The sequence below is a fragment of the Neomonachus schauinslandi genome, chromosome 2 (genome assembly GCF_002201575.2).
Source record: "Neomonachus schauinslandi chromosome 2, ASM220157v2, whole genome shotgun sequence".
NCBI classification, from domain to species: domain Eukaryota; kingdom Metazoa; phylum Chordata; class Mammalia; order Carnivora; family Phocidae; genus Neomonachus; species Neomonachus schauinslandi.
The window spans coordinates 49,191,886-49,206,527 of NC_058404.1; the positions used below are offsets into that span (position 1 = coordinate 49,191,886).

A 14,642-nucleotide genomic window follows, 5' to 3' on the forward strand; every position below is an offset into this window, starting at 1 on the left:
GCTCCCCTCCAGCAATCTGGGTCCCCAACCGCCTGGTTTTACTCCATCTCCAACACTCACTTGGTACCTACTAAGTACAAAAGGCTACGCCACTTACTGCAGATCAACCAGATAAACGATCCCCAAAGAGCACATATTTTTATTGAGCACATGATGTTGCTTCCAAAAGAAAATGAAATTAAACTTCTTTTCAAACAAGGAGTAACTGGTAGTAAGTGAACTTGGGACTACCACTATTATTTCCATTTTCTGACACAGATGAGTCTAAAGGAAAAGAAAAACTTAATCTGAACCAAAAGGAAACTTGGTAACACCATACTCTATTTTCTCTAAACTTAAAATAGTTCCAAAATGGCAAGACGTTGCCAAGGAGAATCCAGACTTTTGTTCCAGCAGAGTTCACAATCTTCCTCTTTTTGACATAGCTCACAATGTGCTTTACAATACAGTTCTCAAAAACATAAGGAGTATAAATAAAGATGGGGCACAGTGTATAACCTTGCTAACAGATTAAGAAGTGAATATTATAATCATAATGAAATAGCATCTTATACTTATTTAAAAATTGTCAAAAGGTTGCTATTTTTTTTAAGTTGTAAAATCCCAGGAAGGGTTTGGAAAACCTGTATGTATCAGGTAGCATTTTAAACTAGTGCAATTATTTTTAGAGAGCAATTGGCCTCTGAAAGATTTCCCAAATGTTTCTATCTTTTGGCTCAGTGACTCCATTTCTGAGAATTATTGTAAAAAACTTACTTCGAAAGGAAAACAGAATATGGTTCATAAAGAAAATTTCTTGTTGGGGATTCATAATGTTGAAAACTGTAAACAACTTATATTCTGAAAGGGAGGTTTCGTATTAATTGTGGCATATTATCTACCAACTCAAAGCAGCCCGTCAAAACAATAAATATGAAAATAATATGGTAAGATGAAAGTTTATCACACTGTCACTTTAAAGAGTCATACAATCAACTAGGGGAATTAACAACTGTAATAATACAACAGGATGGAACGTAAACAAAAAAAAATCTAAGTGCATGGCATGACATCTCTCAAAGGCGTGCGGTAAAAAATAGAGCAGCTTACAAATAACTCTGGAAAACAGCATTTTGACTGGAAACTAAAGGCAAAAAGACAAAAATAATTGCACTCAAACACTGTACTTTAGTTGATAAAGTTGTTTTGAATGGGGAGACAGCTTAACAAATCTGAAACCACTTACACAAATAGTGCAATCAAATAAGCAAACAGATGGTGGATGGTGGGAACCAGGCTTCTCGCGCTGAGAAGGAAATAACAGAGAAGCAAGGAGAAAAGGCTAGAATGGCCTCTGTAATAACAGATTTGTCAAAGACATCAGTATGAGCTCATGTTTTGCTTAACATAGATACAAATGGAGACACAGAAACAAAGATTCACAGGAATTACTAACATGCGTTAGTATACCTACATGTAGTTCCTAGCTCCGTAGCTCATGTATACAGACATGTAGTTCCTAGCCCTCTGACAGGGCCTAGAAGCAATGACACTCCAGGAGCAGTGAGCACACCACGTCCAGATCTTGGCTTCTAAATACCACTCCCCAATAAAAGGAATCAGGGTTGCTTGGAGAAAGGGCCGATTCAAGGACTGGGGCAGGGAAAATACAAGATGAGCCCATAGCATCTTAGAGAGCCAGACAGCAAGGAAGTGCTCAAAAACCAAAGGATGGGAGCATATCAAAGGAACACAAGAGCCAAGCTGAAAGAGCTCCAACTAAAGCTGGGACAATTTCAGCTACCAAATAACACAGAATTGGATTATAACCCCGAGTATAAAATAAACATATGAGTCCATAGTGATACAAATAAACTACTGTATTAAATATATAGGGGAGAAGAGATGAATCTTCCTTATATATGTAAATACTCCCCCCCACTGCAAGAAGTAGAGCTTAATTCCATCCCCATCCCCTTGAGTATGGGCTGGACTTGGTAACTTGTCTCCAAATAACAGAGTATGGAAGGGGGGAGAAAAACAAGACTCTAGTGGACAAACCTGGCAAACACTGGGCTGGCCAGGAGATGAAGGTTAGCAACATCAGTGCTAAGTTCTATTAATGCAGGTACCCTTGACATGATGTGATGAGGAGGGCACTCCACCTTTGTGCTATTCTTCCTCCAAAACCCAGAACATCAGTCATGAGAAAAACATCAGATAAACTCAAATTGAGTAATATTCTGTCAAGAACCTGACCCATACTTCTCAAATTGTCATGGTCATGAGAAACAGGGAGAGTCTCACACTTTTACAGTGTGAAACTGCCACAGACCAGAGCCTAGGCATACATGACAATTAAACACAATGTGGGACACTGGGCTGGAGGAGGACATTAATGGAAAAACTCGTGAAATCAAAATAGAGTCCAGAGTTTAGTTAATGGTAACGTACCAATGTTGGTTTCTTGGTTCTAACAAATCTGCCATAATAATATAAAATGTTCACAATGGAGGGAGAACTAGGCACGAGGTATATGGGAACTCTGTACTATCTCTGCAACTTCTAAATCTAAAATCATTCCAAAGTAAGACGTTAAAAAAAAAAAAAAGTAATACATATAGCAAGTATATATACCCTATGATTCAACTGTATAAAATATAACATATGAGGGGCGCCTGGGTGGCTCAGTTGTCAAGCGTCTGCCTTAGGTGCAGGTCATGGTCCCAGGGTCCTGGAATCGAGCCCCGCATCGGGCTCCCTGTTCTGCAGGAAGCCTGCTTCTCCCTCTTCCACTCCCCCTGCTTGTGTTCCCTCTCTCGCTATCTCTCTGTCAAATAAATAAATAAAATCTTTAAAAAAAAATAAAATAAAATAAATAAAATATATGAAAGTAAAGGCATTAGAAAACCAGTGCTTTTGGGACGCCTGGGTGGCTCAGTCATTAAGTGTCTGCCTTTGGCTCAGGTCATGATCCCAGGGTCCTGGGATGGAGTCCCACATTGGGCTCCTTGCTCAGTGGGAAGCCTGCTTCTCCCTCTGCCTGCCACTCCCCCTGCTTGTGCTTACTCATTCTCTATCTCTCTGACAAATAAATAAATAAAATCTTTAAAATAAAAAATAAAGTCTTCTGCTCCAGAGAACACCTCCACTACCTCAAAAAACAAAACAAAACAAAACAAAACAAAAACAGTGCTTTTATGTTACTAGGAAACGTTGCATCTTTTCCCCTTACTATTCTAATGCTGTTTTAAATGTCCCAAAGAAGCCCCTGATAACTGGGAATATCCACCCTCGGTGAGGGAGTGTGAGAAGGAACCACACATGATCTCCACGGGAAAAGACAGAAGGTCCGGAATTGTCCACTGAAATGAAAGGGAGAGAGAGCAGAGGTGACAAACCACACAGCTGAACTGGTAGGATAATTACGCAGTGGGGACAGTGGTTCTAGCTGGGGTATATGGACTATGCCCCCTTCCAAGTATCCAAAAATCACCAGACTTTCCCTTAGTGATTTTCCAGGTCAGGGGTAAGACATCTCTTCATTTGCTGATTTTCCAACTTTTGTACGTATTTATTACTTGAAGCAATTTAAACTGCAAAAAAAGGACAGAGGACAAGATAGGATGCTCATAGCTAGAGAAAAAGTCATGAGTCCATGTTTAAATCCAGTTACCTTATGTAATCGAAGGTATACATGAGCCGAAGAGAGTTTGTCCACATGAAACCTACAAAGAATGAAAACCACTTTTAGCAAGAGGTACAAGACAACCACCTCCTCAGACCCCTTGCCTTTAAAGCATTCCAATCCAGAAAGTATTAACTCAGTGCTCACCACATGCCAAGCACCATAGGGAGTATAAAACACAGTCACTGCTTCCAAAGGCACTATTGACTGGGAGAGGTAAGATAAACATGGAAGGTTCTGCAGCTGTGTGAGACTAAGTGCCAAGATGAATACTAGAGATGATAAATGGAAATGCCCCGGAAAGGGTGATTTTTCCAGTGAGAAAGAGCTATCCATGACCAAAGGCTTCATTGATGGACTGAGGTTTAGAGGGTCCCTGACTGAAGCATGGGACTTAGAGGAAACACAGAGAAAGGAATTTCAGGTAAGGAGAGAAAGGAATGGAAGAAGTCATCAAGACTGCGGTGTTGCAAGCCTGGGAGACTGGCAGGACCAAGGAGAGAAATACTTTACAGCTGGAGAAGACACCAGTTTGGGAAAAAAAGATGAGAGGTTTGGTTTGGGACATCCTAAGTTTTCAAGCAATGGCAAAACAACCCAAAGAGAAGCACAGAGTTGGAAGAGTCATAAAATGGGTCAGACCAACAATTCATCCTGCCTCACATCTGACAATGGCCCTAATACAGGGCTTCTGGGAAAGCATGGGGGCTGCCCTTTATGATATTGTCCTAAAAACATCCGGAACGCCCTCCCATCCCAATGTCCCAAATTTACCTTTTATTAAGGCTCTATCATCTGCCAATTTAATGAAATCTTTCGAAACTTAATTCCTTTCTTACCTAGTCTTAACGTTTTGAGATACTAAGTTTTTCATATTTATAATTCACCAAATAAAGTTGACTTTCTCTCTTTTCTACTTCCAGAGACACCCCCAGGACTCTAGAACCAAACAAGAGTAACACATGATGGTCACTTTGGGATTCTGTTAACTTTAATCGTCTCTTCCTTAGTTCCTAACTTTCCAGGCTAAAGAGTTTTCAGTAAAAACCTAAGGAGGTATATATTTCTCTAGACATTTTCTTAGCAATAATGTATCTTTTAGAGGTGAAAATGGTCACACACTCACACCTAGTACAAGATGCAGACAGCATGGTTCTACATAAAAGTTAAGATTATGGTGTTCCCTCTTCAACAAGTTAAGCATCTTGTTAGTCACTTTGGATACAGAAAAATATTACACTTTTTTGGCAGTCTATGATGACTCTAGGTTCTATTAACCTTTACTGCTAGCCAGACGTGGACAATCATTTATTTTTCCCCAACTGGTTCATTTACTCATTTGCATTCCCATATAAGAGACTGATTAGTGTCTTCAGCTCGGCCTTTTCCACTGAAAAAAATGTGTTTTTGCAAATCTAAAATTACATAGCTCATTACCCTTTTTCAGGATCTTAGGATTAGAACCCATTAGGAAGCAAGTTCAGCTGAGAAGTAACTTCTCCCATTCCAACTTGTTTTAAGCCAGTTCTCCATTTAAAACAACTCTTTCCTACATACCCACAGTAGCTCGATTGTATTCTGATTTTCCTTAAGATAAGGTCTCTGATGTGGAGTTTTGTCAAAAGAAACACACAAATAATTCAATATACATCGAATGGAGCGATACATAAGTAGTTGAAATCCCAAAACACACAGGGAATATATCACTGCTGATACACAGACCAACTCCAGGCTGGTAGGTATACTTCTATAAGGGCACGAGGAATGTGGGGAAGTATGGGGCTTTGGTTGAACTGTAAAAACAAACAAAAAAGCCAATTCTGTAAACAAACTATCGTGAGCAAGTTTCCTTAAAAGAACCTTTCCAAACCTTCTAAAATGTTTACTCCAAAAAGTTTAAATCATGCCCAGTAGTTCCCTAGTTCCTTCTTGTCCTTGTTATCTTCCTCTCTCTCTACTTCATCACTGTTTTCTTTACTGAATGCAGAGACTAGAAAGCTCAATAAATGAGCATCAATGACCGGGGGATGCAGAGATGCAGGCCCTCAGAAGCTGAGTCATTTAACTCCTGAAAGTGGGGTCCCTGGAAATACTGTTCATTAGGGAGTTTGGAGGCAGTAAACACACACTATTTCTATTTTCTTTTGTTTAAAGATAAATTCAGTTCCATTCTCATTTAGTCCCGGGAAAATCCTTTGCTTAAAGGTGCCTCAGAAGGTTTTCTGGTATAAACTCAGATGCTGATGTTCACACAGGTAAAGTTCCAAAATTTATCTCAGAGCGAACCACGCTGAAAAACTGCCCCGGAATGTCAATCAACTGAATCATTCCTAGCATGCCCAGGAATGTTTCCAGGACTGACAGAAGAGTCTTGAAATTTAGGGCTGACTCTTCTACCTCACATTAGGCCTCAAATAGCTTCTAAAAGTGAAAGTCAATCACTTCCAACAACAGTCATTAGTCTCAAGGATGTCAAGATGGGTATCAAGGTATCTGTAGACACCAATTTGGTTAAATAGCATTCCAGGAGATAATCAACCATAATGAAATAAAAAACCCAACTCAGAACACAGAGGGTGTATGTTGTAAATTAGAAATTTCTCTTCCACTTAATTAAAAAAAAAAAAAGTAAATTGACTTTCGTGATGCATCTGAATATGTAACCTTTACTATGCAGGTATTTATGCCTCAAACCTGACATGTTTAAAAATTCACAGCAGATAACTACATAACAGGTGTGGCCATTCTAATATCCCTTGACAGGATCTGGAGCTCCTTGGGCTTTAAGGACAACTGAAATAATCCAGCTCGGTGACAGGTGCCCAAAATGGAGATACCAGAATGCAGTTATTATGAAGAAATGTCCAGTAGAGATCACCGCTGGAGAGGCAGAGTTAGTTAATTTTTACTGAATGTGTACCATGGGCCAGGTCCTATGGTAGGTAATGGGATGTGGTAGTAAACAAAGTAATCGTTGTCCTCATGACACTTATAGTCTAAAGTTCCAGGAACGTAAGCAGCACTCAATCTAGAAGCCCTGGGCACTGCAAACCCCGCACCTGAAGTAAGGGGGTACGAAGCAGTGTCTACCTTGATGACACCTGATATTTGAGTTCAGAAGACAGGCCACTGTGCTGGAACAGGGAGGAAATTAAAAAAAAAAAAAAAGACTTTAAAATTCCTCAGGTTTATAGTGCCTCTTGGTTCCTTTAGCGAGGACAAACAGGAAAGCATTTCCTCTGCATCATGAATTAGCCCCTCCATAATGGGGTAGGCTGGAGCAAGAGAGGAGACGCCCCTTGGTGGGTGTCTGCAGCTGGCCCTGGGGGGGGCGGTCTGAGGATGGCCACATCTGGGGGGAGCTTAAGTTAGTCTCTGTGCAACAGTTTTTCTATTAAATGTTCAATGCTGTCCGCTTTACTGAAAATCAAGCAGCTCTTCTAAAAAGTGCCTAACCTCTGTGTCTCTAGGGAATTGAGTGAAGGATCCAGGCCCACACTTGGAGAAAAGAGGTCCAGAGAGAGCTGCAGCAATGGCCTGAGGGACGAAGGAAGGCACCCTTAGCCAAAGAGCAGCAGCTGAAGGGAAGAAAGAAATTGGTAATTCAAAACTAGAGCCGGCTGGGGGGCCAGCAACAACCAGAACACATCTGTTCAGTTTCCCTTAGCCTTAGCTTCCTCATCTGAAAATGGGCTTAATACCAGTAACTCTTTTACAGGGCTACTGTGAAATTAAATGTATTAATAAAGTAAACACCTACCAGTACTTGGCATATAGCTAGGTATTCAGTAAGTGTTCATCATTATTATTGTTAAAGCCAAGAGGATCTGTGTGCTTATCTTTAGGTAGCATTTGGCCGGGGGGGGGGGGGGGGGGGGGGGGGTGGTGTTTGGAGTTGTGGAGACCACACCCTGCTCTCTATATAGAATTAGGCTCCAGGAGAGACACATCACAAGAGTAGATGCTGAAGACAGAAAAGGAAAGCAAACTGAGCCCGAGAGTGTTACATGAAAGTCATGGGAGCCCATGTCCTCCTAAAAGGTTTGAGGTCTGAGTGGTAGAGATGCCCATATGGCATTCTAAGGCAGTTGGAAAAGAAAAAGAATTCAACTAAAATGAAGGAGTTTTTTGTTCACTGGTCATCGTTTTTTGGGCTGGGTTTTGTGAACAGCAAAAATAAATTATCTTGGAAGGAGGCAAAGAAAGTATAATTATTATTCTTTAAATTTCCAGAAAATATTTTAGAAAGAGGGAGTAGAGGCTGGATCAAGACAGGGCTAACGTCATGAGGGAGATGAGAAGACAAAGGGAACCCAGCCTATGTTTTCTTTAAAGCTGTACCTGGTCAGATGCTCTATCTATTCCATCTACACGGAAGCTTCTATTTTCCTCACTGCTACCTGTGAAGCCCTCATCCATCCTTCGGCCTTCCAAGAAGAGTGGTCTGAGTGTTTGAGTGAGGTGGTCTCACTAGTCCACTGTGAGAAGACCACACATGAGGTTAAAGAATGTCTTGGTTCCAGAAGCCTCTATGGTCATCCCCAGTTTACACGGCAATTATAAACAAAGGGGGCTGGCAGGCAGCTACTTACCACTGACCATTCATAAACAAAATGCAAAGCAAGAGTTCTAGGTTTCATCATAAAAGTCAGGTGGTTGGCCAAATCTAAGAAAGTAAATAAGGCATAGAAAGCAGAACCAAAGTTGTTACTTACCAAATATCTTCAGGCCAGCCATGCTTTATTAGATCTTCATCTATAGTGAGGAACAAGAAAACAAAGAAAAGGTTAAAAATAACCTGTCAGATGAAAATATGCCAGAGTTTACAGTAAGCGGGGGAGTGGAGAAATACCAAGCCTTTCCACAAGTGTTTCTCTCCCTTAATGGAAGAAAGAGTAATTCAGAGGCTTTGATGCTTGAAAAATACAGGAAAAAAAAAATTTGTAAAAATGGTTCTTACATTTGGGCCATCATAATTATTATTTTTACAATAATACTTACAAGAAACTTCAAAGATATTTCCATTAAAAGGTAGTAAAACTTCAAATTAGAGCAGCTAATAAGTTAGATGAGGTCTTAGAAAATTGATTCACTGTAAGAAACTTATTTGTTAAAATGTCTTTGCTAATCAGTGGACTGCATTTTACTTTTTAAAAAAGACCTCTCAATTATAAAACTGTAGAACATTAGAAGATAAAACAACCACCAGAAGTATAAAAAAGAAAATAAAAATCACCTAAAATTCTGTCACATACAAAAAGAAAACTAAAATAGAAGAAACAGCTAGAAATTAAAACTAACTGTCTCTGTGGGATGGAACATGGGTGTTGGAAAGGATAGGGTGAAAAACTGATGTTTTTATGATATGCATTCTGTTACTATTTCAAATTTTAAGCTATGTATTTATTAGATCAAAGTAAAATAAAAAATGAAAAAGTTCTTTGGAAACAATGACTACTTAATTCTATCATGTGAATAAACTTTTCTACTGTTCAGATTTGGATTGTTTTTAATTATAAATGCTTCAGTAAATATTTTTAAAATAAACATGTCCACATTCCTGATTATTTCTTTCAAAGCATATTTATAAAAGGTGAATTATTCATTCAAAATGTATACTTTCACATTTTTAAGGCTAATAACATATATCACTACAGAAAGGTAATATCAATATACATTCCCAGTAGCCACGTTAATAATTAGAAACTAATTGTGTTTAATACAAAAGCATTATTTAAAGTATTAGACACAAGGTTAAAAACTGTAAGGCAAACAAAATGATTGATATGATGGTTTAAAATGTACCCAAGAGAGTATAATCTATCTAACTTGAAAGGTATTCATTTTCCAGAAAAACAAAAGGATGATAAATCTTGGATGAGGGTACTCTCAGAAACGGCAGACACCATAAATTTTCTGAAGGGCTTTCTACTAGCTTAAACGGGAAGCTGAGCCAATAGCCAACAAGTAATCAAAAAAAGTAAAGGGAAATATAAAAACCTCTTTTCCTCAGTCAGGCAATGTTTGGCTCCCTGGTGACACCTGCTGGCTAATCAAAAGAAAACATCTGCAAGCTTTTTAGTGAAAGTTAATTATTCAATTAAAAATTCATTTATGTTCCATCTAGTCATTTGTATGAAGTCATCAAGGCTATTAGACATAAGTATGAAGCGCTAGGAGCACTAGAAAATGGGGTACTTTAGAAATGTAATACCTTTCTTACAAAGCAGACTAGGAAAGCTGACACCTCCAAATGACTCCAAGTGGTCATGGGGAAAAAAAGTTCTATACATAGATTTTTTCCTACAGACATTTTAATGACAGCAAAACACTACTCCAGTGGGCTCTGGAAAGAATCTAAATTTACATCTGTAGGCATAAATTGTGTATCTAGATTTATATCTGTAGGTACAAGTTTCTACAACCGACATTCCTTTAAATGGGCTGCAATCAAGCCCATCCTAACCCTTCTCCACGAAGCCTGCTTGGTTCTCTCGCAATCACATTTACTCTCTGCCCCCTCTACTGCTACAGCACTTACTCATATTGCTTCATTTCACCCATACGTTTTAAAACAAGCATCATTTTTTAGAGAATTTTAGGTTCACAGCAAAATGACCCATTATTTTTGTGTGCACGTCTCCACCTTTAATGCTGTAAAAGCACAGACCACATCTTCCTCTTTGGCTACTCAGACAGGTTGGCATATGGCCCCAAGAAGATCAGCCCCAGCAAATGATAAACTAAAATGGAAGGAAAAAAGAGACATGGTGGGAATGTCACTGGCAAAGCTGCCTTAGGTCAGTACCACCAGGAGACCATCAGTGGGAAGCAGTATCAGTGCAGTCCTTCACTGTAAGAAAGTTCCCGGCCCAGAGTCACACAGTGCAAAACCCTCACAACCGTACGCAGCAGCTCTCCTTTAGGTGCTTCTCAGTAACCTAAGTCTTGGTCTTGTATCCTTGATGTGGTAGAAAGAAAAGCAGATTTGACCAGGTGTGGATCCATATCTACTGTAGATAACCAGGACTGGTTCTAACAGTGCCTCCTTGCTCAATGTCATACAAGGAGATAGCACCCCCTTCTCAGCCACATTCATCAGGAGGATGCAATGAAAAAAATACAAATTACCTATGATGATGTATGAGTTACTAGGAGAAATAGAAAACTCAAGTATTAATATACAGCAGTCTGCTTCTCCATAAGTCACACCAGAGACAATGGCATAAATTCATTATAAGGAAAAACTGTTTAAAAATTATTTTATGGTTGTTTTTGTTTTTTTTCTCTTGGATAGGATGTAATAGTCTTGCTTATTCTGATTCTGCTTTATGGCAACCAGTATCATTGCAAAGTTCTAAACCATTTATATAGATCTGAATAATAACTATACATATTTACACAGCTATTACATAAATCACATTACGTATTTTATATATGTTACACTGTATGTGTTGTATTAGATATGAGTATATGTTAACTATAGTTATATATCTATATATACTACAGTAATATACAACATTACTGTTCTTTGACATTTTTTCCTTTCTGGCTTTATTTATTTCATTCATGTCAAATGTCTCATACTGAAGAATGTTATACTTGCCTCTTTTAGAGAATCAAGTTTAAACTGTTGTCAGTTTCAAACTGCACCTAGAACAGACTGATGGTTTTGCGGGGGGGGAAAAAAAAGCAATACCCGGAGGTTAAAGAAAAGTAATTGGAGGGAATTGGCCAGCTCTCAGATTACTGAAGCGGTCACCCAGCCCTGGAGTGGTCCCAGGAGAGGGAGGAGCCAGCTCTGGAGAGCTAAAAAAACTCCGTCAGTTTACTGAGCACCCACCCTGGGCCAGGCGCTTTACTCAGGCTCTTTCATTTACCCCTCACACCCCTGCAAGGTTGATACTGGCCCATGATGCTCTCCTTACATCTCAGCAATGTGAGGTTCAGAGAGGTGAAGTACTACAGCTAGTCTGCTAAGAGCTGGGATTTTAACACAGATGGGCCTGACTTCTTTTCCAAAATGTGACACTACCCCTGTGAGAAGAGCCACTGTGTTTTCTCCAAGCTTAAAGCAGAGTGCTCTGTCAGGTCTCCAAGCTCCCCTGCTGCAGATCTTTTCTCCCTCAGCTCAGTGCTGTCAACTTACTACTCCAGAGCAAGCAGTTTTCCCTTTTAAACTTTAGTTCACACTGATTAGTGGGTCAAGAAATTAATTTAGCTGGTTGAGTCTAGCTTTGTAAAAATAAAACAAAACAGAAAAGAGGGCATAGCAAAGAGTATGGGTATTTTTTTGTAAATTTTCGTTTTAGTTACATCAGTGTGTACAATATGGAATAATGGATTTCATTCTGATGAGCGTGATCAACAAAGCTTGAAAAAATGTTAACACTTCATAACTCAAAAAGAGCCATCTTTAGCCTCAAAAACCCTAAAAGTATGTTTCCTCTATTCTTAAATGTGGTAAAAACGTACAGAAAATGATCTTTTCAATCAAGTCACAGATGATTTTTACTTCCGTAAGTTAGCACAGGTTAACCTCTGATTCGTATCACCCTAAATCAAACAATACCACAAAACTCTTAGTAAAAGTTAAGTTTCTAATCAGCAACAAGTGGTCCAATAGGCCCCAATATTATTTGATATAACTAAATTCTAGGAAAGTTAACCCACTGAAGTTCCTCATAATGGGCTTAACTAGTAGTAGTTAGCTGAAAACTCATATCCGACCAACTGTGGGGGGTGGGGGAGAAGGCAGTTAACACTTACCTGCTGGAAATTTCAAAATCAAATGCTTTTGAAAAACTTACTTTCATATTTATCCTTTCCCATGTAAATAGTGTAAGCAGATGAGTTAACTAAGACAAAACAAAAATATAAAAAACAGTTAGAGAACTTCATCCCCAACAAAACTGCTTCATGGGAAAAATACATGACAAATGCTTCGATTAGAGGTTGGCAACACATGGCCCAGATGCCAGATCCAGCCCTGTTTTTGGACAGCCCCCATGCTAAGAAATGACTTTTACATTTTTAAAGAGTTGAAAACACAAAATGAGGAAGAATAAAGCTACAGAGACTGTATGTGGCTCACAAAGTGTAAAATATTTACCACCTGGCCCAAATAGAACAAGTTTATTGACCCTTATTATAGAATAGCCACTTCCCTACTTTCATCAGGGATACAGTTCAATACAATTCCAGTTCAGTCCTATATTTTGCCTTCTTCAAAAGAGTAAAAAAACAAACAACAACCCAACCTTCACCTCAACCATTTAAAAATAGGCTCCAATACTTAGTTGAGTTTTTTCATAAACTTTTATTTAGTTTATGAAAAAACTCAACTTTTAGTTTATGAAAAAACTCAACTAGTTTTTGACATGACTGCCTTCTATTTAGGCAATATTAGTTACCTTCCAGGTGTGTTGCATATTATAATGGACTATCCCATTCTGGGGAAAGATGGTTTTTCAAGCATCTTCTAAATCAGTGACTCTGAACCCTGATTACACATTAGAATCACCTAATTATGTCCCAGCTCCATTAAGACTAACCAAATCCAAATTTCTGGTGGATAAGCAATGGTGTGTTTTTTTAAAGGCTCTTCAACTATTTCCAATGTGAAGTGTTAGGAACCACTGCCTTAAACCAAACTGAATATTCTAGGTATGGCTTACCTTGGAAATGACATTTGCTTTACTGAGCTAGTGTCTTTTACTGCAGGCATCCTCCATCTGGAGTCAAACAAAAAGTTAAGTTTCCGAAATTGAAATTCTATCTGGGCACTGGGTTTCCAAGCTAGTCTACCAAACTTGTTTGACCCCATCTGGATCTAAACTCCTGAGTTAATATATTGTCACTGGGCCCCCAGTCTGGGCAGCTTGTTGGCTGTCACTCAGAGCACAGAACTAGTACATGTGAGTGGAGCTCTGAAGGCCAGGGGGTAGCACGCTCATGTATAAATTCTTAAATTCTTAAATAAATTGCCTGTACTTTCAGCAATGAGAAGCTCTTTAAATTATCAATCATAGTTGCCTCTCTCGAGGAAGGAAAATCCCATTTCCTTCAGTCAACAGTTATAATGATCACAACTCAAAATTACCTGGAAGTAGTTGAGAGAACCCTCTGGAAAGGAGAGAATATTTGCACTGACTAGTTGACAGAAATACTTGTCTATAATTGACCATTACATTAGCTTGGTAAGGCCTTAGCATAGCCAGAACAGCCATTATAACAAATGGCAGAAGTGCAGAAATAAAACCATTTCAGATTGTCTCTGAACAACCTAGCCTTATCCTATGTGTACCCTCTTTGATCCTGTAATGTCACCACTAAGTATATGCTATAATTACTCTATCAAGCAATGATGTTCTTTTTACAACCTAAACACTCATTAAGACTGGTTAAACACATTGTAGAACATCCATAAACAAAATACCACCTACCCACCGAAAACAAAAGGTAGAAATTAAATAACAGTATTTTTCTATACATACAGCAAGATTCAATTTGTAAAAAATGAATATATAGTTGTATATGCATGTTTACAACTAGATGCTTAACATATGTACCTATTTCTTTATATGTATGGGAAGATATACATATAACTGTTAACAATACTTACCTTGGCTAGCTGGCTTACCAAACATATGGATGGTTTTTATAATCAGAACGAAAGTAATTTTTCAAATGATTAATATAAAATAAAGCTGTTTGTGCAGGCTAAGCCATCTAAATTATAGCCAAGAGAGTGACAGACAATTGTTTGGATGGTTGACTATAAAATGAGGTGATTAAGAACATAACTCAAATGCAAACTGAGGGGCATTCTACAAAATAATTCTTCAACAGTGTCATGAAAGACAAAGACTGAGCAACTGCTCCAGATTAGAATAGGCCGAAGAGTATGAATGACAACTGAATGCAACAACGATTTGTAATGTTCCTTTGTTATAAATGCATTATTAGGACACCA

The 14,642-nt window shown here is 38.6% G+C and overlaps 1 protein-coding gene across 2 annotated transcripts in view; it reads right to left on the minus strand.

The window, feature by feature from the left end:
• The window catches only part of CCDC25 (coiled-coil domain containing 25), a 39,321-nt gene that overhangs the window by 21,729 nt on the left and 2,950 nt on the right, over window positions 1–14,642 (minus strand). Inside the window, exons 2-4 of one of the 2 annotated variants that reach the window (XM_021698793.2) lie at window positions 12,478–12,525; window positions 8,383–8,422; window positions 3,656–3,707 (exon numbers count right to left, since the gene is read on the minus strand). In XM_021698793.2, coding sequence (XP_021554468.1) covers window positions 3,656–3,707; window positions 8,383–8,422; window positions 12,478–12,525 — 140 coding nt within the window. The remainder of the gene's footprint in view (window positions 1–3,655; window positions 3,708–8,382; window positions 8,423–12,477; window positions 12,526–14,642) is intronic. The other variant, XM_021698794.2, reaches the window with a different exon arrangement.